Below are 24,734 nucleotides of genomic sequence, written 5' to 3' on the forward strand. Positions count from 1 at the left end.
ACAACAACCGTCCACCCTATCCTTCTCAAGGTCAAAATAACTACCCTCATGGTAGTAATCAACATCAAGGGTGGAGGGATAATGCACAAGGGAGCAATCAAAACCAAAGATGGAATAACTCTTCTTCTCATCACAACAACAACCAATATTCATCCCAATACCACCATAACAACACCAACTACCAAGCCAACCAAGGCCACTCCAACCAAAACCAAAATAACTACACCAAATACCAAGCACCACACCATAGACAATAATCCAACCAAACTCCTCCATCTTCCACCAATCAAGTTGATGAGCTTAGAGCCGCCATGGAGAAATGGGACGAGAGCAACAAGGCTCAATTTGATGCCTTGGGCACTCAATTGGCTAACCTCACCAACATACTTTCAAAGATGGCCATGTCAAACCAACCATCAACCCCCAACAACAACACCAACCAACCCTTAAGCTCTTCTAACCTTCTATCCCAACCCCAACCGAACCCAAAGGGCGGTCTCAATGCCATCACTCTACGGTCGGGGACTACATTAGAGGAGATACCTCCAAGGGTTATGGGAGACATTCATGAGGAAGAAGTGGTTGTTAAAGCTCCCCATGAAGAAGAGGTGGTAGACAAAAGGCATGAGGAAGAAGGAGTAAGCCTCAAGAAGCCCAAGAGGAAAGCTATAGTAGATGAGTCCATTCTTATTCCATTCCCATCCATGATGAAGAAAGCAAAGAAAATACTGGAATTTGATTTAAACATGCATCATGTGTTCAAGAAGGTTGAGGTAACCATACCACTTCTTGATGCTATTCAACAAATTCCAAAGTATGCAAAATTTTTGAAAGACTTGTGTACACACAAAGATAGGATAGGAGAATTGGAGACATTATCCTTGGGTAGTTCAATTTCTTCCTTGATGGAACCTATTCCAAAGAAATGTGGTGACCCTAGACCTTGTTTGGTGTCTTGTTGTATTGGTGGGTGCACTTTTCATGATTGTATGTGTGACTTGGGAGCTTGTGTGAGCATCATGCCGCTTTCTATCTATGTGTGGTTGAATTTAGCTCCATTAAAGAAGTCGGCGGTGAGGTTTGCCTTAGCCGATAAAAGTGTGATCACGGTGATGGGAATAGCAGAAGATGTACTTGTAGCGATCAAGGATTTGGTTTTGCTAGTTGACTTCTACATCCTAGAAATGCCTCCAATAGAAAATAGAAGCTCATCCTCTGTTCTACTTGGTAGACCCTTTCTCAAGACCTCTAAATTCAAGTTAGATACCTTTACCGGCACATATTCCTTTAAGGTTGGAGACAAGACTATCAAGTTCAATTTAGAAGAAGCCATGAAGCATCCTCCTAAAGAGCATTATGTGCTCCGATGTGATGTAATTGATGAAGTGGTGGCAGAAGTGCAAGAAGAAGACCACAACAAGTTACGCTACCCTATTATTGAGGAGACGGATGACCAAGAGGATGAACATGAGAAAGTTGTTAAGAATGAACTCCATGAGCTTGATAAAAAGGAACCTCAGTTTGAGGCAAAGAGTGAACTGAAGCCCCTCCCATCTCATTTGAAGTATGCTTTTTTAGAGGAAAACCAAAGGTTTTCGGTCATTATTGCTAGTGAGCTTTCAAGTGAAGAAGAAGAAAAACTCCTAGATATTCTAAGGAAGTACAAGAAGGCAATTGGATGGAGCCTAGCGGATATTGTAGGAATTGACCCTCGCAAGTGCATGCATCGGATATTTCTCCAAGACGGAGCTAGGCCGGTTAGGCAACCGCAAAGAAGGCTCAACCCAATTATCCTGGATGTGGTAAAGAAGGAGGTCACTAGACTACTTGATGCGGATATCATATACCCAATTTCTGACAGTGAGTGGGTGAGCCCGGTCCAGGTTGTTCCCAAGAAATCGGGCATCACTGCGGTTAAAAAGGATGATGGTGAAGTGGTCACCAAGAGAGTACAAAATGCGTGGCGAGTGTTCATAGATTATAGAAGATTGAATGCCGCTACAAGAAAGGACCACTACCCTTTACCCTTTATCGATCAGATGTTGGACCGTTTGGCAGGTAAATCCCATCATTGTTTTTTTGATGGATTCACTAGTTACTTCCAGATTCACATTGCTCCTGAAGATCCGGAAAGACCACATTTACTTGTCTGTTTGGTACCTTTACCTATAAAAGGATGCCATTTGGACTATGCAATGCACCTGCTACTTTTCAGCGGTGTATGACAAGTGTCTTTTCCGATCTAATGGAGAATTGTCTGGAAGTCTTTATTGATGACTTCAATGTTTATGAAACTTCATTTGATTGTTGCTTAGAGAACTTGGCCAAGGTCTTAACTAGATGTGTTGACACTAACCTTGTCTTAAATTTTGAAAAGTGTCACTTTATGGTAAGATAAGGTATCGTGTTAGGACATGTAGTATCTCATGAAGGCATTTCTGTGGACCCGGCCAAGGTCAATGTTATCACCACTTTACCTCATCCCTCATCTGTGAGGGAGGTCCGCTCGTTGTTAGGACATGCAGAATTCTATAGGCGCTTTATCAAAGATTTCAGCAAGATTCCTTTGCCATTGTCGCGCCTACTCCAAAAAGATGTGGATTTTGAGTTTGACAGTGAATGTGTGAAGGCTTTTGAAGAGCTAAGGAGAGTTCTTACCATGGCACCGATTGTGCGAGGCCCCAACTGGACGTTGCCATTCGAGATAATGTGCGATGCGTCAAACCATACTGTAGGTGCCGCACTTGCACAACGCGATGGTAAACTCCCTTATGTCATTGCTTACTCTTCTAAAACACTGGATGCAGCACAATCCAACTATACCACTACTGAAAAGGAACTCCTAGCTATTGTTCATGCTTTAGATAAATTCAGATCTTATTTACTAGGATCAAAGATAGTGGTATACATGGATCATGCAGCTTTAAAGTACTTATTGACAAAGAATGAGTCAAAGCCTAGACTCATACGTTGGATCTTGCTTTTGCAAGAATTCAACATTGAGATTAGGGACCGGAGTGGATCTCAAAACCTGGTTGCGGATCATTTAAGCCGCATTGAGAATTTAAAATTTGACCCATTTCTGATCAATGACTCATTCCCATTGGATAGTTTGCATGCTGTGTCAGATAGTTTTCCTTTGTTTGCCCCAATGGCGAACTACTTGGTTGCGAAACTCTTCCCTCCCAACTTTTCTAAACACCAAAGGGATAAGTTGAGGAGTGATTCCAAATACTATATTTGGGATGACCCTCACTTGTGGAAGAGGAGAGTGGACCAAGTAATTCGAAGATGTGTCCCAGAGTCTGAAATCCAACCCATTCTTGAAGCTTGCCATTCGTCCGAATGTGGTGGCCACTTTGGCCCACAAAGGACCACTAAAAAGGTGTTGGATTGTGGATTCTGGTGGCCAACCTTATTCAAGGATGCTAACTGGTTCTGTGTGTCTTGCCATCAGTGTCAGAAGTCGGGAAACACATCCCAAAAGGATGAAATGCCTCAGCAACCTATGCTGTTCTGCGAGATATTTGATGTATGGGACATTGACTTTATGGGACCATTTCCTAACTCCAGTGGATATCTGTATATTCTGTTAGCGGTTGATTACGTGTCAAAGTAGGTAGAAGCAATACCTACCCGCCTTGATGACGCCAATACCGTCATTTCTTTTATTAGGAATAACATTGTATGCCGTTATGGGTCGCCACGAGCAATCGTGAGTGACCAAGGATCCTACTTTTGTAATAGGAAAGTAGAGGCATTGCTCAAGCGCTATGGAGTGTCACATAACGTTGCTACTGCTTATCATCTACAAACTAATGGACAAGCGGAAGTGTCCAACCGGGAGATTAAGAGAATTTTGAAGAAAGTGGTCAATCCACAAAGAAAGGATTGGAGCCTCCAGTTAGGAGATGCACTATGGGCGTATAGAACGGCCTACAAGGCTCCGTTAGGGATGAGTCCCTTCCGGATCGTCTATGGTAAGGCATGCCACCTTCTGGTGGAAATTGAGCAAAGAGCCTATTGGGCGGTAAAGCAGTGCAACATGGATTTGACCAAGGCGGGTGAAGCCAGAAAATTACAGCTAGAGGAGCTTGAGTGTTTAAGGAACGAGTCATATGAGAATGCCCGGATCTACAAAGAAAAGACTAAAGCATTTCTTGACCATCACATCTGGAAGAAGGACTTTCAAGAAGGTGATGAGGTTCTTCTCTACAACTCGAGACTTCGATTCATGCCTAGCAAGCTCTGCTCTAGATGGGAAGGACCTTTCAAGGTGAAGGAGATAAAGCCCTATGGAGTGGTGGAGTTGTTTAATCCTAAAAGTGAAGCAACTTTCAAGGTGAATGGACATAGAGTGAAGAAGTACCATGGCTACAAGCTCCCAAAAGAGCTAGAGGTGTTCATATTGGAGGATGCACCAAAGAGAGAGGAAGCTTAAGCAAGGGACCGTCCAACTTAAGGACGTTAAAGAAAAGTGCTTGGTGGAAGGCACCCCACCGTGGTAAGATCTTCCTTGTGTATACCATCTTGTTCGTAACCTTAAATTCTTGTGAATTTTGTGATTTCTTGGTGATTGATTGATTGCATAGGATTACTAGTCTTATTATTCTTGTTGGATAGATAGGATGTTCATATAGTTTTCATCATTTTGGTATGGATGAATTGTTGAAGTAGAGAGAATGCTATGTTTTGAATAATACATGAAATTGTGAAGTGTTCTCTTTGACTACTAGCTTAAGCACCTACCAAAAATGTGTTAGAATAGGTCTTGTTATGTTGTGAAAGAAAAAAAGAGCAGAGAAAAAGGAAAAATGGGCACCGACGCGCCAGCGCACTGTGCGCACGCACGCCGGTAGTGCACTTCTAACTCTTGGGCCAAAAACCCGAGAGTCATGCCCACTTTATGCCCATCTCGCGCCAGACACCCACGCGTCCGCGTGCTTGCTGCCTGCGTGTTGATGATCGAACTTTTGTTGATATAGAATTTCCTCAATTGATTGAATTCTCGTTGCAAGTATAGTACTACACCAACAAAGAGTCCTCACATACAAAAATTTAGGTTGTCACATGTACAAACCCAAAATAAGAATTAACCGGAGTATTTGGACTCCAGGTCGTCTCACGAGGAATTGAAATGAAGTGAATGATTATTGGCTATGAAGGAACATGGGGGTATGATTGATAAAGGGGCAAGGAAGTAAATGGACAAGAATTTAAATGACAAGAAGAGTAAATCAAGCAAATAACTAAAGAAAGCATGTAATAAAGAGAGACATTCATGGTAAGAATTGAGATCATAGGCTTTCTATCCTAGTCATACATTGATTAATTCATCTTATTTAGTCAACTCCAACAAACGGAAGAAGGTATCATGTCATCTTCACATAGGGAGAATGTCAAACAAGACTAATTAATCATGTCACAAATATAAACAAGAATTTATCTCATTACATCATCCTCGACGATGGAAGAAGGTATCATATTATCTTCACACTCGAAGAAAGTTTAACAAGACTAGCTAATCTCAATCCAAAAATCCTAATCAACTTACTAATTAAATTAGCAAAAGATTAGCGTCAATGGAAACAATATTAGCCAAGAACTCTAAGTCACCAACATAGGTTGGGTTTTCATGACTCAAGATCACCTAATTACCCTTTCCAAGCCAAGAATACTCAAAAGCTACTCTAACATCCAACCAAGCATTTTGTCAAACACTTGGAAGGCATAAAAGGAAAACATAGTAAATTGCAAGGAAAGAAAATCTACACACTCAATTGCAAGGAATTAAACAACAATAAAACAAATCAATAATAAAAGAACATGAATCAGAAATTGCATTAAAAGAAAATAGAAGAAGAAAGAGTGCATCAACAACAAAGTAAGCAATTACAAGAATGAAACACAAAATTAGAGAGAGAAAGAGTAGAGGAACAAGAAATTGTAAAGGAAAAGAAAATCAAAGCATGAATAAAACCTAGATCTAAGAAATTCTAATCCTAATTCTAGAGAGAAGAGGGACCTTCTCTCTCTAGAAACTAAAATACATGATGCAAAAACTTCAAACAATTGCTCCCCCTTTGCTTGGACTTTAATTCTGCATGAAATACACTCAGAAACAAGTTGGATTTGGGCCTGGGCAGCTCAGAAATCGCCCCCAGCGTTTTGCCTTTAAGTAGGCCATGTAAAAGTATTGGCGCGTGCGCGCCATGTGCGCGTGCGCGTCAATTGGCAAATTTTCCATCCACGCGGACGCGGCATGTACGCGTGCGCGTCTATGGGCGAGACCTCTTTTGCGCGTGCGCGTGCGCGTCCTTTGATATATCCCCAATATTTGTTTCGTCATGCATTCTCCCCTTCGTATGATTTTCTACTCATTTCTTCCATCTAATACTTGCCTTATAAACCTGAAATCACTCAACAAACACATCAAGGCATCGAATGGAATTAAAGTGAATTAAAATCACCAATTTTAAGGCCTAAAAAGCATGTTTTTACACTTAAGCACAAATCAAGGGAGAATTGCAAAACCATGCTATCTCATTGAATAAATGTGGGAAAAGGTGATAAAATCCCCTAAAATAAGCACAAGATAAACCAAAAAATTGGGCTTTATCACGCGCCCCTTGCAAATCGCACATCGACGCGCAAGCGTACTGTGCGCGCGCGTGCCGATGACGCTGTGTGGACTACCCGGTACAAAAACCAGAGAATTATGCCACATTTGTGCCTAGCCTATGCCCACACCGATGCGTCCATGCACTACGTGCATCCGCGCCGGTCGCCAACTGACTCAAGCATGTGCTTCCACACTGTGAGCGTCCGCGCACCTGCGCTACATGCCAACTCTGGTATAAAAACCAGAGACTTCAACTTTGTGTCAGTTCTGTGCCAGGGGCATAGCTGTACTCGTGCGTATGCACCAATGACGCGCACGCATCCCTCGATCCACCTTCACCGACGTGCCAGCGCACTGTGCGCGCGCGCGTCGGTTGCGCGAATCAATTTTTAAAGCTGCGCGCCCTGTTCTGTCCCTCTCCCATCTTCTTTTCTTATTTCTTTCTTCTTCTTTCTCCATCACCTCCATTCTCTTCTTTTTCTTCCACAACCCACCACCACCGTCTCCGGCCACCCACCGGTGACAACCACCTCTTCTAGTGGCACTACATATCTTCTATTTCTTTCTCATCTTTACAAAAGAAAATTCAACCTTGTTCTTTTACACTTCTCAAGGTTCTACTTCCTCCATAGCTCATCTACTACTTTCTTTGCATTATTTCTCCTTCTAGTTAGATTCTTCTTATTGATTTACTTAGTTTCTTTTTTAGTTGCATGATTACATTACTTACTTTTTGTTTGCTTACTTTTCCTTTACCTTATTTTTCCATGGATGTTGAATTTGAGCTTAATTTGCTTTAATAGATCTTTTGTCATTTTTCCTTATCTTTGCCAATATGTGATGCTTATGTGATGATTGATATTTCATTTTGGGCTTTAAATTAGTTGAGTATCTCATAATTGCTCTTTGCTTGATAATTGTACACCAAGTATTCGAGGAATTGCACGAATGCCATTTTGGTTCATTTTCATCATGTATTTTCAATTTGGTGCTTCCTCCTCACTCACTTGTTGTCTTCTATACGCATTGAGTCTACTTTGCTTGCTAATTAGATACTCATTGAACATGACTTGCTTTTTTGTTATGGATGCTTGAGATCATTCTTCTCATGCCCTATTGCATGCTTTATTACCTCTTGCATCCCATGTCAAGTGTTGTGACCCATGCCTCTATAATCACTTTGTTGCACTACTTCTTTTAGGCACTATCTTTCACTTGAATATTTTTGTTGAATTAATTCTTTGGGTTTAATGTTTCCCTCTTTCCCTTCCTTTTTCAGGATGGCCACTACGAAAGGCAAGGAGAAAGCTTCAAGGAAATCGGCCGCCAAAAGGGCACCCCAAAGGCCAAATTCTAAGGCGCACTCTTTATTAGGAGCCAAACCCCTATATAAGAAGGCGAAGACACCCGCTCCTATTGATGAGAATGAAAAGAGAAAACCGGAAAAAGATTCTTCAAGGTTCTCCAACCCCTTCTGTGAACTTATGTTCCCCTCCAGAGCTGTGAGAAACTATCATCCTGAGCATCTACTCGCTCCGCTGGACAAGGTTACTCCTTATATTCTACCCCACATTGAACGGCGAGGATGGGAGTTTCTTTTGAGAAAACCAAGGGAGATCAACCTCTCTTGGGTGGAAGAATTCTACGCTAGCTACCATCTTTCCTTTCTTCAATCGGTATACATGCGCTGGAAGCAAGCCTCAGTTTCAGAAGAGGCTATTCAGCAAGTGCTTAATTTCCTACCGGTACCAAGTGACATGGATGGCTACCAAGAAGTCTTACGTCAGCGAGTGAAGTTTGGATTTGATTGGGACTTGATCCTCCGAGTCATTGCTAAGCCAGGGACATTTTGGACCCAAGGTCGACTCCGGATGCGGCCCAAGTGCATTGACGCTCGCTTCCTCACTGAAGAAGCTAGAGCTTGGGCCCAGATCCTATCTCACTATGTGCTACCTAGCACCCACAAATCGTCCTTCACGGCAGATCTCGACTTGCTTGTTTGGTGTGTTCTCACGGAGGGACAGGTGAAGATTCTGTTTCTTGTCAAGCAAGCGATGAGTCAAGTCCACGCCCGGGGTAATTTGCCATTTCTAGCATTGGTATTGAAGAACGGAAGTTTGACTGTTTAGAATTCAGAATAAATTCCCGTTGCAAGTATAGTTTCTAAACCAAGCAATCATCCCTTCTTACAAACGTTTTGGTTCTCACAAGTAACAAATCCCTTAAAAATTGATAACCGAAGTATTTAAACCTCGAGTCGTTGGTGCTCGAAATTGTGATTCATACTTAAATTGTTGTTCGAAATTAATTCCCTAGTAATGGCGCTAATAACTGGTGCACAGAACCATGGTCCAAACATAACTTCACAACTTTGCACAACTAACCAGCAAGTGCACTAGGTCGTCCAAGTAATAAAACCTTACGTGAGTAAGGGTCGATCCCACGGAGATTGTTGGTATGAAGCAAGCTATGGTCACCTTGTAAATCTCAGTCAGGCGGATATCAAATGGTTATGGAGTTTTTGAATAATAATAATAAATAAACAGAAAATAAAGATAGAAATACTTATGTATATCATTGGTGAGAATTTCAGATAAACGTATAGAGATGCTTTCGTCCCTCTGAACTTTTGCTTTCCTGCTGTCTTCATCCAATCAGTCCTACTCCTTTCCATGGCTGGCTTTATGTAAGGACATCACCTTTGTCAATGGCTACTTTTTATCCTCTCTGTGAAAATGGTCCGATGCGCTGTCACTGCATGGCTAATCATCTGGAGGCATCACCGTGGTCAATGGCTGCGTTCTATCCTCTTGTGAAAATGGTCCAAATGCTCTGTCACAGCACGGCTAATCATCTGAGGTTTTCGATCATACTGGAATAGGATTCACCCTCCTTCTGCGTCTGTCACTACGCCCAGCACTCACGAGTTTGAAGTTCGTCACAGTCATTCAATTCCAGAGTCCTACTCGGAATACCACAGACAAGGTTTAGACTTTCCGGACTCTCATGAATGTCGCCATCACTCTAGCTTATACCATGAAGATTCTGACTAAGAGATCCAAGAGATACTCATTCAATCGAAGGTAGAACGGAAGTGGTTGTCAGGCACGCATTTGTGGGGGAATGATGATGATTGTCACGTTCATCACATTCATGTTGAAGTGTGAATGAATATCTTAGAAGCGAAATAAGTTGAATTGAATATAAAACAGTAGTACTTTGCATTAAATCATGAGGAACAGCAGAGCTCCACACCTTAATCTATGGAGTGCAGAAACTCTACCGTTGAAAAATACATAAGTGAATACAGGGTAAGCATGGCCGAGTGGCCAGCCTCCCATGGAGGTCTAGAGATCTAAAAATGATCAAAAGATGTCTAATACAATAGTAAAAAGTCCTATTTATACTAAACTAGTTACTAGGGTTTACAGAAGTAAGTAATTGATGCATAAATCCACTTCCGGGGACCACTTGGTGTGTGCTTGGGCTGAGCTTGAATGTTACACGTGCAGAGGTCATTCTTGGAGTTGAACGCCAGTTTGTAACGTATTTCTGGCGTTCAACTCTGGCTTGTGACGTGTTTCTGGCGTTTAACTCCAGACTGCAGTATAGAACTGGCGTTCAACGCCCTTTTGCGTCGTCTAAGCTCCGGATGTCTACTTTCCAACGCAATTGAAGGCGTGCCATTATGAGTTCTGTAGCTCCAGAAAATCCACTTTGAGTGCAGGGAGGTCAGAATCCAACAGCATCAGTAGTCCTTCTTCAACCTCTGAATCTGATTTTTGCTCAAGTCCCTCAATTTCAGCTAGAAAATATCTGAAATCACAGAAAAACACACAAACTCATAGTAAAGTCCAGAATTGTGAATTTAACATAAAAACTAATGAAAACATCCCTAAAAGTAACTAGATTCTACTAAAAATATACTAAAAACAATGCCAAAAAGCGTATAAATTATCCGCTCATCACAACACCAAACTTAAATTGTTGCTTGTCCCCAAGCAACTAAAAATCAAATAGGATAAAAAGAAGAGAATATACTATAAATTCCAAACTATCAATGAAACAAAGCTCCAATCAGATGAGCGGGACTTGTAGCTTTTTGCCTCTTGAATAGTTTTGGCATCTCACTTTATCCATTGAAGTTCAGAATGATTGGCATCTATAGGAACTCAGAGTTCAGATAGTGTTATTGATTTTCCTAGTTCAGTATGTTGATTCTTGAACACAGCTACTTTATGAGTCTTGGCCGTGGCCCTAAGCACTTTATTTTCCAGTATTACCACCGGATACATAAATGCCACAGACACATAACTGGGTGAACCTTTTCAGATTGTGACTCAGCTTTGCTAAAGTCCCCAATTAGAGGTGTCCAGGGTTCTTAAGCACACTCTTCTTTTACTTTGGACCTTGACTTTAACCGCTCAGTCTCAAGTTTTCACTTGACACCTTCACGCCACAAGCACATGGTTAGGGACAGCTTGGTTTAGCCGCTTAGGCCAGGATTTTATTCCTTTAGGCCCTCCTATCCACTGATGCTCAAAGCCTTGGGATCCTTTTTATTTACCCTTGCCTTTTGGTTTTAAGGGTTATTGGCTTTTTGTGCTTGCTTTTGTTCTCTTTTTTTTTTTTTGCTATTTTTTTTGCAAGCTTTGTTCTTTGCTGCGTTTTCTTGCTTCAAGAATCATTTTTATGATTTTTCAGATTATCAAATAACATGTCTCCTTGTCATCATTCTTTCAAGAGCCAACATATTTAACATTCTTAAACAACAACTTCAAAAGACATATGAACTGTTTAAGCATTCATTCAGAAAACAAGAAGCATTGTCACCACATCAATATAATCAAACTAAGTTCAAGGATAAATTCGAAACTCATGTACTTCTTGTTCTTTTGAATTAAAACATTTTTCATTTAAGAGAGGTAATGGATTCATAGGACATTCATAACTTTAAGTCATAGTTACTAACTACTAATGATCATGTAATAAGACACAAACATAGGTAAGCACTTAACACAGAAAACGAAAAACAGAGAATGTAATAACAAGGAATGAGTCCACCTTAGTGATGGTGGCATTTTCTCCTTGAGGAATCAATGATGTCCTTGAGCTCTTCTATGTCTCTTCCTTGTCTTTGTTGCTCCTCCCTCATTGCTTTTTGATCTTCTCTAATTTCATGAAGGATGATGGAGTGCTCTTGATGTTCCACCCTTAATTGTCCCATGTTGGAACTTAATTCTCCTAGGGAGGTGTTGATTTGCTCCCAATAATTATGTGGAGGAAGATGCATTTGAGGCATCTCCGGAATCTCATGGTGATGAGCTTCATGCGTCTCTTGAGATCCATGAATGGGCTCTCTTGCTTGCTCCATCCTTTTCTTAGTGATGGGTTTCTCTTCCTCAATGGGAATGTCTCCTTCTATGAAAGCTCCAACTGAGTAACATAGATGGCAAATAAGATGAGGAAAAGCTAGCCTTGCCATGGGGGAGGACTTTTCGGCTATTTTGTAGAGTTCAAGGGAGATGACTTCATGAACCTCTACTTCCTCACCAGTCATGATGCTATGAATCATGATGGCCCTATCCACAGTAACTTCGGATCGGTTGCTAGTGGGGATGATGGAGCGTTGTATGAACTCTAACCATCCTCTAGCTACAGGCTTGAGGTCCAGTCTTCTTAGTTGAACCGGCTTGCCTTTGGAGTCAATCTTCCATTGAGCTCCTTCCATACATATGTCCATGAGGACTTGGTCCAACCTTTGATTAAAGTTGACCCTTCTAGTGTAGGGGCATACATCTCCTTGCATCATGGGCAAGTTAAACGCCAACCTCACATTTTCCGGACTAAAATCTAAGTATTTCCCCTGAACCATGGTGATATAATTCTTTGGGTTTGAGTTCTTACTTTGATCATGGTTCCTAGTGATCCATGCATTGGCATAGAACTCTTGAACCATTAGGATGCCGACTTGTTGAATGGGGTTTGTTAGAACTTCCCAACCTCTTCTTTGGATTTCATGTCGGATATCCGGTTACTCATTTCTCTTGAGCTTGAAGGGGACCTTGGGAATCACCTTCTTCTTGGCCACAACATCATAGAAGTGGTCTTGATGAGCTTTGGAGATGAATCTTTCCATCTCCTATGACTCGGAGGTGGAAGCTTTTGTCTTCCCTTTCCCTTTTCTAGAGGATTCTCCGGTCTTGGGTGCCATCAATGGTAATGGAAAAACAAAAAACTTATGCTTTTACCACACCAAATTTAGAATATTGCTCGCCCTCGAGCAAGAGAAGAAAGAATAGATGAAGAAGAAGAAGAAAATATGAAGGAGATGAGGGAGAGGTGTATTCGGCCAAGAAGGGGAAGAGAGGGTTGTGTTGTGTGAAAATGAGGAAGAATGGAGGGTTATATATAGGGAAGGGAGGGGGGGTAAGGTTCGGCCATAAGGTTGGGTTTTGGGTGGGAAATTGATTTTGAATTTTGAAGGTAGGTGGAGTTTATGAGGTAGGTTTATAGGGAAGAGTGGATAGATGTGAGTGGTGAAGTGGTGATAGGGAAGAGAGATTGAGGTGATTGGTGAAGGGTTTTGGGGAAGAGTGTTTATTGGGAAGAGAGGATGAACATTGAGAAGAGGGAAGAGAGTGAGTGGTGGTAGGTGGGGATCCTGTGGGGTCCACAAGTGCTGAGATGATCCTGTGGGATCCACAGATCCTGAAGTGTCAAGGAATTGCATTCTTGCACCCATTAGGCATGTAAAATGCCTTTGCATGCAATTCTGGCGTTTAAACGCTGAATTGATGCTTGTTATGGGCGTTCAGCACCCAGATGCAGCATATTTCTGGCGTTGAACGCCAGCCAGATGCTTGTTTCTGGCATTCAGCGCCAGCTCTTCTTCACTGTGCATTTCTGGCGTCTGAACGCCAGGATGCTGCTTTTTTCTGGCATTCAACACCAGAAACATGCTCTGTTCTGGCGTTGAACGCCAGACAGATGCTCCTTACTGGCGTTTAAACGCCAGTAAGATCCTCCTCCAGGGTGTGATTTTTCTTCTGCTGTTTTTTTTATTTTCTTCAATTTTTTTTTCTCAGTTGTTTTTGTGACTCCACATGATCATGAACCTATGAAGACATATAACTAATAAAAATATTATTAAATAAAAATTGGGTTGCCTCCCAACAAACACTTCTTTAATGTCAATAACTTGACAGTGGGCTCTCATGGAGCCTCACAGATGTTCAGAGCATTGTTGAGACTCCCCAACACCAAACTTAGAGTTTGGATATGGGAGTTCAACACCAAACTTAGAGTTTGGTTGTGGCCTCCCAACACCAAACTTAGAGTTTGACTGTGGGGGCTCTGGTTGACTCTGTTTTGAGAGAAGCTTACTGTGCCTCTTTTTCATGTTTACAGAAGGATATCCTTGAGTTTTAAACTCAAGGGAGTCCTCATTCAATTGAAGGACTAGTTCACCTCTGTTAACATCAATCATAGCTCTTGCTGTGGCTAGGAAGGGTCTTCCAAGGATGATGGATTCATCCTCATCCTTCCCAGTATCTAGGATTATGAAATCAGCAGGGATGTAAAGGCCTTCAACCTTTACTAACATGTCCTCTACTTGTCCATAAGCCTGTTTTCTGGAATTGTCTGCCATCTCTAATGAGATTCTAGCAGCTTGTACCTCAAAGATTCCCAGCTTCTCCATTACAGAGAGGGGCATGAGGTTTATTCCTGACCCAAGGTCACATAGAGCCTTCTCAAAGGTCATGGTGCCTATGGTACAAGGTATCAGAAACTTTCCAGGATCCTGTTTCTTCTGAGGCAATCTCAGTTGATCCAATGCATTTAGTTCATTGGTGAACAGGAGAGGTTCATCTCCCCAAGTCTCATTACCAAATAAATTGGCATTCAGCTTCATGATTGCACCAAGGTACTTGGCAACTTGCTCTTCAGTAACATCCTCATTCTCTTCAGAAGAAGAATACTCCTCAGAGCTCATGAAGGGCGTAAGGAGGTTCAATGGAATCTCTATGGTCTCTAAATGAGCCTCAGATTCCTTTGGTTCCTCAGAGGGAAACTCCTTGTTGATCACTGGACGTCCCAGGAGATCTTCCTCATTGGAATTCATGTCCTCAACCTCCCTTACAGGTTCGGCCATGGTAATTAATTCAATGGCCTTGCACTCTCCTTTTGGATTCTCTTCTGTATTGCTTGGGAGAGTACTTGGAGGGATTTCAGTGATCCTTTTACTCAGCTGGCCCACTTGTGCATCCAAATTTCTAATGGAGGATCTTGTTTCATTCATGAAACTCACGGTGGCCTTAGATAGATCAGAGACTAAATTTGCTAAGCTAGATGGATTCTGCTCAGAATTCTCTGTCTGTTGCTGAGTGCATGATAGAAAAGGCTTGCTATTGCTAAACCTGTTTCTCCCACCATTGTTAAAGCCTTGTTGAGGCTTTTGTTGATCCTTCCATGAGAGATTTGGGTGATTTCTCCATGAGAGATTATAGGTGTTTCCATATGGTTCACCCATGTAATTCACCTCTGCTATTGCAGGGTTCTCAGGATCATATGCTTCTTCTTCTAAAGATGCCTCTTGAGTACTGTTGGATGCAGCTTGCATTCCATTCAGACTCTGAAAAATCATATTAACTTGCTGCATCAATATTTTATTCTGAGCCAATATGGCATTCAGAGTATCAATTTTAAGAACTCCCTTCTTCATAGGCGTCCCATTACTCACAGGGTTCCTCTCAGAAGTGTACATGAACTGGTTATTAGCAACCATGTCAATGAGTTCTTGAGCTTCTGCAGGCATTTTCTTTAGGTGAATGGATCCACCTGCAGAAGTATCCAATGACATCTTTGATAGCTCAGATAAACCATCAGAGAATATATCCAGGATGGTCCATTCTGAAAGCATGTCAGAAGGACACTTTTTGGTCAGTTACTTGTATCTCTCCCAAGCTTCATAGAGGGATTCACCTTCCTTCTGTCTGAAGGTTTGAACATCCACTCTAAGCTTGCGAAGCTTTTGAGGAGGAAAGAACTTGGCTAAGAAAGCCGTGACCAGCTTATCCCAAGAGTTCAGGCTATCTTTAGGTTGAGAGTCCAACCAGATTCTAGCTCTGTCTCTTACAGCAAAAGGGAAAAGCATGAGCCTGTCGACTTCAGGATCTACTCCATTAGTCTTAACAGTATCACATATCTGTAAGAATTCAGTTAAGAACTGAAAAGGATCTTCAGATGGAAGTCCATGAAACTTGCAGTTTTGTTGCATTAGAGAAACTAGTTGAGGCTTAAGCTCAAAATTGTTTGCTCCAATGGTAGGGATGGAGATGCTTCTTCCATGTAAATTAGAATTAGGTACAGTAAAGTCACCAAGCATCCTCCTTGCATTATTATTATTTTCGGCTGCCACTCCTCTTCTTGTTCGAAAATTTCTGAAAGGTGCTTGCTGGATTATTGTAATTTAGCTTCTCTTAGTTTCCTCTTCAGAGTCCTTTCAGGTTCTGGATCTGCTTCAACAAGAATATTCTTGTCCTTGCTCCTGCTCATATGAAAAAAAGGGAACAGAAAAATAATAATAGGGATCCTTTTTACCACAGTATAGAGGTCCCTGCGTGAGTAGAAGAAAAGAAGAAGAAAAGAATGTAATGTAAGGAAAGAAACACAAGGGTGAGGAGAGCAGATATGTGAGATGAAGAGAAGTGTTAGTAGATGAATAAATAAATAGAAGGAGATGAGAGAGAGAGAGAGAATTTTCGAAAATTATTTTTGAAAAATGGTTAGTGATTTTCAAAAATTAAAAGAAGAAATAAATTAAAATTGAATTTTGAAACAATTAGTTAATTAAAAAGAATTTTTGAAAAAGAGGGAGATATTTTCGAAAATTAGAGAGGGAGAGTTAGTTAGGTAATTTTGAAAAAGATAAGAAACAAACAAAAAGTTAGTTAGCTAGAGAAGATATTTTAAAGTCAAATTTTTGAAAAAGATATGTTTTAAAAAGATATGATTTTGAAAAAGATAAGATAGAAAGATATTTTTGAAAAGATATGATTGAAATTAATTTTGAAAAAAGATTTGATTTTTAAAATCACAATTAATGACTTGATTCACAAGAAATCACAAGATATGATTCTAGAACTTCAAGTTTGAATCTTTCTTAACAAGCAAGTAACAAACTTGAAATTTGTGAATCAAAACATTAATTGTTGATGGTATTTTCGAAAATTATAAGAAAAAATTAAGAAAAGATTTTTGAAAAATATTTTTTAAAATTTTCGAAAATAAATAAGAAAAATGAAAAAGATTTGATTTTGGAAAAAGATTTTGAAAAAGATAAGATTTTTTTTAAATTGAAAATTTGATTTGACTCATAAGAAACAACTAAATTTTAAAAAGTTTTGAAAAGTCAACTCAAATTTTCGAATTTATGAGAAGAAAAAGGGGGAGATATTTTTTTTTTCATTTTTGAATTTCTTTTTTATGAAAGAGAAAAACATGAAAATAATGCAATGCATGAAAGTTATGGATCAAAACAATGAATGCATGCAAGAATGCTATGAATGTCAAGATGAACACCAAGAACACTTTGAAGATCATGATGAACATCAAGAACATATTTTTGAGAAATTTTTTATACAAAGAAAACATGCAAGACACCAAACTTAGAAATCTTTAATGCTTAGACACTAAGAATTCAAGAATGCATATGAAAAACACCATACAACACAAAACAATATAATATGAAGATCAATCAAGAAGGTTTATCAAGAACAACTTGAAGATCATGATGAATGCAATGCATGAATGCAATTTTTGAAAAATGCAAGATGAGTATGCAATTGACAGCAAACTTAAAAATTGACTCAAGACTCAAACAAGAAACACAAAATATTTTTGATTTTTTTTATTTTAAATTTTTTTTTCGAATATTAATTGGGAAAAACGAAAAAGAAGAAAATATTTTTGAAAAATTTTTGAAAAATTTTTAAAAACAAAATAAGAAGAAAATTACCTAATCTGAGCAACACGATGAACCGTCAGTTGTCCAAACTCGAACAATCCCCGGCAACGGCGCCAAAAACTTAGTGCTCGAAATTGTGATTCATACTTAAATTGTTGTTCGAAATTGATTCCCTGGTAATGGCGCCAATAACTGGTGCACAGAACCATGGTCCAAACATAACTTCACAACTTCGCACAACTAACCAGCAAGTGCACTGGGTCGTCCAAGTAATAAAACCTTACGTGAGTAAGGGTCGATCCCATGGAGATTGTTGGTATGAAGCAAGCTATGGTCACCTTGTAAATCTCAATCAGGCAGATATCAAATGGTTATAGAGTTTTCGAATAATAATAATAAATAAACAGAAAATAAAGATAGAAATACTTATCTATATCATTGGTGAGAATTTCAGATAAACGTATAGAGATGCTTTCGTCCCTCTGAACTTCTGCTTTCCTGCTGTCTTCATCCAATCAGTCCTACTCCTTTCCATGGCTGGCTTTATGTAAGGACATCACCTTTGTCAATGGCTACTTTTCATCCTCTCTGTGAAAATGGTCCGATGCGTTGTCACTGCATGGCTAATCATCTGGAGGCATCACCGTGGTCAATGGCTACGTCCTATCCTCTTGTGAAAATGGTCCAAATGCTCTGTCACAGCACGGCTAATCATCTGAGGTTCTCGATCATACTGGAATAGGATTCACCCTCCTTTTGCGTCTGTCACTACGCCCAGCACTCGCAAGTTTGAAGTTCGTCACAGTCATTCAATTCCAGAGTCCTACTCGGAATACCACAGACAAGGTTTAGACTTTCCAGACTCTCATGAATGTCTCCATCACTCTAGCTTATACCACGAAGATTCTGACTAAGAGATCCAAGAGATACTCATTCAATCGAAGGTAGAACGGAAGTGGTTGTCAGGCACGCGTTCGTGGGGGAATGATGATGATTGTTACGTTCATCACATTCATGTTGAAGTGCGAATAAATATCTTAGAAGCGAAATAAGTTGAATTGAATATAAAACAGTAGTACTTTGCATTAAATCATGAGGAACAGCAGAGCTCCACACCTTAATCTTTGGAGTGCAGAAACTCTACCGTTGAAAAATACATAAGTGAATACAGGGTAAGCATGGCCGAGTGGCCAGCCTCCCATGGAGGTCTAGAGATCTAAAAATGATCAAAAGATGTCTAATATAATAGTAAAAAGTCCTATTTATACTAAACTAGTTACTAGGGTTTACAGAAGTAAGTAATTGATGCATAAATCCACTTTCGGGGCCCACTTGATATGTGCTTGGGCTGAGCTTGAATGTTACACGTGCAGAGGTCATTCTTGGAGTTGAACGCCAGTTTATAACGTATTTATGGCGTTCAACTCTGGCTTGTGACGTGTTTCTGGCGTTTAACTCTAGACTGCAGCGTAGAACTGGCGTTCAACACCCTTTTGCGTCGTCTAAACTCGGCCAAAGTATAGACTATTATATATTGCTGGAAAGCTCTGGATGTCTACTTTCCAACGCAATTAGAAGCGCGCCATTTTTTGTTCTGTAGCTCCATAAAAGTCACTTTGAGTGCAGGGAGGTCAGAATCCAACAACATCAGCAGTCCTTCTTCAACCTCTGAATCTGATTTTTGCTCAAGTCCCTCAATTTCAGCCAGAAAATACCTAAAATCATAGAAAAATACACAAACTCATAGTAAAGTCCAAAAATGTGAATTTAACATAAAAACTAATGAAAACATCCCTAAAAGTAACTAGATTATACTAAAAATATACTAAAAACAATGCCAAAAAGCGTATAAATTATCCGCTCATCAGTCGTCTTCTCAAGGAACTGCAGGAAGGTGTTCTTATTAATGGTTATGAGTTTTGTAAATTGGAGGTTTTGAATGTAAGGTACAAGTAATTTAAATAACAAGTAATATAAATAAATAACGATAAAATAAACTCTTGGCAGGGTATAAAAATTCGGAAGTCCTATCCTAGTTACTCTTATGAGAATTGAGTTTAACCCCACTTAGTTAACCTTTACAAAAGCAATGGAAAGTCAAATGGACTAATTAGTTAGATTCCGAAGTCCTAGCCAACTCCTAAGGAAAGACTAGAGTTAGTAGAATTCCAGTCAATTAGAGAAATTAATTAACAATCACGATAAGTTTGATAACTCAAGAGCCTCCAGTTAATCAATTAAAGCCAAGAATATAAAAAAGGCTAAATAAAAATTATAAATCTTAAATACCTCAATTGCATTAATAAGAGAAAATCAACCTAACATAAAGAGTTCATAAGCCAAATTGGCAACATAAGTAATTAGAGAAAAGCATTGAAGTATCTGAAAGTAAAAGAGAAATATAAAGTAAAAGAAATATTGAACCTGATGAAGAGTTGAAATCCTAAATCCTTTAAGAGGAATCCAAATCCTAAAACCTGAGAGAGAGGAGAGAACCTCTCTCTCTAAAAACTACATCTAAACTATGAAAAGTGAATAATGATCGACCTCCCCTTGAATGGATACATTCCCCTACTTTATAACCTATAATCTATGCTTTTTGGACTTGGATCTGGGCCAAAAAGGGTTTCAGAAATCGCTGGGAGTATTTTCTGAAGTTTCTGGTGCGTGGCGTCTGTCACGCGTCCGCGTGGGTCACGTGGTCGCGTCATCTGGAGTTTTCCTTATCACGCATTCGCTTTGGTCACGCGTATGTGTCATTTGTGTTCTGCTCAAGGCACGTGTCCGCGTCAGTCACGCATTTGCGTCACTGTCTTTTCGCACTAGGCATGCGGCCGCGTCGTCCATGCGTTTGCGTCGCTGCTAGTTTCTTCAAAAACTCCGTTTTATGCTTTCCTTCCATTTTTGTATGTTTCCTTTCCATCCTTTGAATCATTCCTGCCTTAGGAGATCTGAAAATACTTAACACACAAATCACGGTATCGAATGGTAATAAAAGGTAATTAAAATAAATATTTTTGAAGCATAGGAAACATGTTTTTCACATATATCACATAATAAGGAAGGGAAAGTAAAACCATGCAATTTTACATGAATAAGTGGGTGAAGGATTGAATAAATCACTTATATTGAGCATAAAACATATAATAAAATATGGGTTTATCAACCTTCCCACACTTAAACAATAGCATGTCCTCATGCTAAATCCAAGATAAAGAGTAAGGTAAAGTGGTGGAATTTCATGCAATGCAATCTATTCTAAATGCAACTACCTAAATGAATCATACAGTTCTAGTTATTATTCACTTGTATATAAAACTTACATGTAGTTAAAAATTAATTCATATCCAAAAGGAATCATATATGCATAGCCAAACCTTAGATAATGTTAAAGCACTTTTACAATTGAGATGGGTAAAAATATTTCACAAACTTACAAGACAATTAACAATTAAGCTGAGATATATGGTGATGAGCTATTGAACCCTCACTGGATTTTGTGTTTACTCTCTAGTCACTCAGTGTTTATTGGGTTAATCACTCTATTCTTTTTCTATCCTTACTTTCTATAACTTTGTTCTTCGTCTAACCAATCGACAAATATGGAATACAGACATACAAAAAATCATGATGTCTTTTTCAAGGTTGTAATGGGTCCAAGGTAAAGGTAAGGGTATATGTATAAGGCTAAGTGAGTTAATAAGTAAATCCTTGATTAGTCTAAGATCTCACCTAACATACATACTTCATATAAATTAAAGTTTCTTAACCTATTTGCCCAAATTTTCCTACTTTGTATTGCAGACTCATGCATTTTAATTCTGTCCCATGTGCATTGATTCTTTTTATTTTGCAATTGGAGAATTTTTGTATCCCCTTTATTTAAATACTGAAAAATTTTTATATATGTATATTATTTTATTTTATTTTTTTTTTTATTATTATTATCAATGCACATGGTAATTCAATTGTTTTGATTTCACATGAGCATGCTTCCCAAATTTTGTTTTTGAAACAACTTATTCTTTTTAAATTTCTACTTTTTTTTCTATCATCCCATGTTCCCATAAAATTCCCTACTCTTAAATTGTACACAATATCTATCTTAAGCTAACCAAGGATTCAACTTGGGATTTTTATTTTATTTTTCTGCTCAAGGCTAGTAATGTGGTTTATAGAACAAGAGGGGATTAAAAAGCTCAAGGGGGCTAACAAGGGTGATGTAAAAGGTAGGCTAATTTGGGATAAGTGAGGAAAAAGTTAAATGATGGCCTCAATCATCTCTTGGTATGTATCTATATTCTATATTGGACATATAGATTAAAACAAAGTAAAGAATATCAGAATGAAAAAAAGAAGGGTAAAACACACAGGAATGGAAATTATGGTTTGAATGTAACCATACAATTAAGCTCAAAACTAACAGGCCGTGTGTTCTCTAGCTCAAAAAGCATATATCAGTTATACATGTCATGCAAGTAAAATTTAAGAGTTCCCATTATTCTCAATGTAAATCTTAGGGTGGCCCTTAAAATCTTAGTGTTCCTCCTTGATGAAATGTTGTTAACTAACTAACATGTTATGCTATATATACAAGGTGTGTGGATTGTTTTAATTTACTAAAGTTTCTGGTTTACTCCTTTTATTTTCAATTAAACCAAACTATCATATGCTAAAAGGGTAAACTATACTAATTAATCCACATATTCTATAACTAATAAGTTTAGAATTGCAAACTAAACTAGATGTCTAAGGTATAAACTAAAGTGCAAAATGCGGAAATAGAGTAAAAATATAGCAAAAGAGCAATGTGCAAGTACTGAAAGATAAAAATAAAAATAAAGATAAAAATACAGAAAAATAAACAAAATAAGATAAAAAGAGTCTGTAGTGGTTCACCAAAAAGATACGCTAGGGATTGCGACCTCCCCACACTTAAAATATAGCATCGTCCTCAATGCTGACTCAAGCTGGGTGTGAAGGGGTGTCATCACCGGAAGGATGGGCTGCTGGAGTCTCTGTGGTGGCCGGAGTGTCTGCTGACTGGATAAGTATAGGAGGATCTGTCTGGTGCAGTGGAGGCACTGACTGTAGAGGGATCTCTGGGTCTGCGGCCTGAATCTGGTGTGGCTCCGCATGCTGTGGTGCAGCCTGCTCTGGTCCGGCCTGCTCAGCCTGGGCATGTGTCTCCTCCTCATGATCGCTCGCCTCCGCCTCAGATATATCAGAAGAGGTGTCAGGCTCGGAGGGGATGTCGCTGCTGGATCGGATCATCAACTTAAGGTGCGCATAGCACCGCTTGTTGCGACACTCCATACGATCCAGGCGGGCAAAGAGTCGATGTACCAAATGATAAATGGGCTCAAGAGCAGGTGGATGTGCAGTAGATAAGGCTGGTGCAGCAGTGGAGGCAGAAGGGGCAGCTGAAGATGTGGCTGCTTCACCAGAAGCGGTGAGGAATAGAGGTCTATAGCCTAAAGCCTGAAACTTCCTGCTGTGAGGAATGATCTTCTTGCAGTCTGCAGCAGTCAGCTTCGCATCAGCCAGCTCCCAAGGCACATCAGCTCAATGGCCTAGCTGGGTGACCAAATAAGGGAAAGGGAGAGTGCGTCTGACATAGGCCCTGGCCATGTAATATCGGATGAAACGTGGCAGATACAGGTCCTTACCCTCCATCACACACCAGATGAGGGTGATCATAGCAACAGGCAGCTCCGTCTCATGAGTGCTTAGCATAACAAAGTTGCTCAGGATCTGGTGCCAGAGCCGAGCCTTATCATTCAGATACATCAGCTTGATTCCATTAGGCATTGCTGTGTTCTTTCCCATGACCCATGGGACAGTAGGATCAAGAGCTATCCTCTGCTTGACAGCATCCCAGTCAAATCTCATAAAGCACATGTCCTCTTCAGCCTTTTGGTAACCGTCAGGCTAATCTGATTTAGGCTGAAGGTGGAGGATGTCCTCAATGGCTTCCTCAGTGACCAAAATCTGTTTCCCTCTGAGGTGCACTGCATCCAGGGTAGTCTTGAAATAGTTGCAGTAAAACTCTTTGACCCAGGAAGCATTGACCTCTTTCAAGTTTCTCTCCAAGAAGAACCAGCCTCTGTGTTTGATCTGATCGGAGGTGTACTGCTGTAGTTCTTCTGGAATTTTCTGAGTCCTTTCCAGGTACAGGTTCCTAGAGGTGGCAAACACTGAATACTTCAACTCACAGTATCTGTTTGCAACTTTAACTGGATCATTGGCAGTGAGGAGCTGGTCAGCCTTCTCCTGAGGGGTAAAGTGCTTCTCCCGCCAGGAGTCATCATGCATAATGTCGAGGATGGACATAGAGGATTCGCCTTTTTTCCATTTGCCAGTGGTTGCTTTGCCTTTTCCCTTGCGCTGAGGATCAGACATCCTGGAAAGCAGAAATTCCAGGGTATAATTGAAGAACAAAGCAGGAAAACAAGTAGACAAATAGAATAATAACAATATAAGCACAGAGTGGCAAAATAGCAGTAGAATTATGAAATGAGCTAAGTATATGTGCATTATGGACTGTATATGAGTTAGAAATCTGAGATGAAAAATCACAATCCAAAATATAATATAAGTAGAATTCATGTTAATTAGGAAAAACAATAATCATGCCTTGAGTTAGAAAGTTAAAGTAAATAGTTAAAAACCAAAAAGAGAAGTTTGAAAGTTAGATCGGTTAAAATTGAAAAAGAGGTTAGAAGGTGGAAATCAGTGAGTTAGAAGAAAGAAAATTAAAGTGAGTGGCATTGAGAAACGTTTAGGTAACAATAAATTCACAATTTTAAAGAATAATCAACTCATATTCAAGCAAAAATTTCAGTGTATTGATGATAATTCAGATAGATACAGAAGTTGGCAAAAATTAAAATGAAATCATCAATAATGCAAGTTTAGTAACCAGGGAATCGAAAGGAATAAGAATGCGAGCCTGTGTATTCATGAATCGGTTTGGTTATAGCTAAGTGATGCAAAATGCAAAATTGCCAAAACCAATACATGAATGAAAATGAAACAATAAGCAGAAAATTGGGCAGCATTCTGGCTAAAATTGGATGATCCCGGAAATAAACAGCAAAGAAAATAGTTCATATGAATTTCAATAAAGCTGCAAATAGACAC

At 39.6% G+C, this 24,734-nt stretch overlaps 1 protein-coding gene and 1 non-coding gene across 2 annotated transcripts; both read left to right on the forward strand.

The window, feature by feature from the left end:
* Nucleotides 1–395: 395 nt before the first annotated feature.
* LOC148553713 (uncharacterized) lies at nucleotides 396–23,064 on the forward strand. The gene is made up of 3 exons (XM_088494860.1): nucleotides 396–772; nucleotides 1,043–1,227; nucleotides 22,964–23,064. Exons 1-3 carry the CDS (start codon nucleotides 396–398, stop codon nucleotides 23,062–23,064), a joined length of 663 nt encoding a protein of 220 aa, XP_088350986.1.
* On the forward strand, nucleotides 15,540–15,647 carry LOC148553714 (small nucleolar RNA R71). Its single transcript, XR_015892987.1, has one exon. It is a non-coding gene; the product is annotated as a small nucleolar RNA R71 (small nucleolar RNA).
* Nucleotides 23,065–24,734: the final 1,670 nt, after the last annotated feature.

The sequence above is a fragment of the Arachis ipaensis genome, chromosome B7 (genome assembly GCF_059453495.1).
Source record: "Arachis ipaensis isolate K30076 ecotype BB chromosome B7, ASM5945349v1, whole genome shotgun sequence".
Lineage (NCBI taxonomy): Eukaryota > Viridiplantae > Streptophyta > Magnoliopsida > Fabales > Fabaceae > Arachis > Arachis ipaensis.

What these genes read in the sequence shown, in the direction of transcription:
- LOC148553713 (XM_088494860.1), top strand. Translation starts at nt 396, where the DNA reads ATGGCCATGTCAAACCAACCATCAACCCCCAACAACAACACCAACCAA. An exon ending in CATGTGTTCAAGAAGGTTGA is followed by an intron (nt 773 to 1,042) that starts GGTAACCATACC and finishes TATCTATGTGTG; the next exon opens with GTTGAATTTAGCTCCATTAA. An exon ending in CTCATCCTCTGTTCTACTTG is followed by an intron (nt 1,228 to 22,963) that starts GTAGACCCTTTC and finishes GCTCAAGAGCAG; the next exon opens with GTGGATGTGCAGTAGATAAG.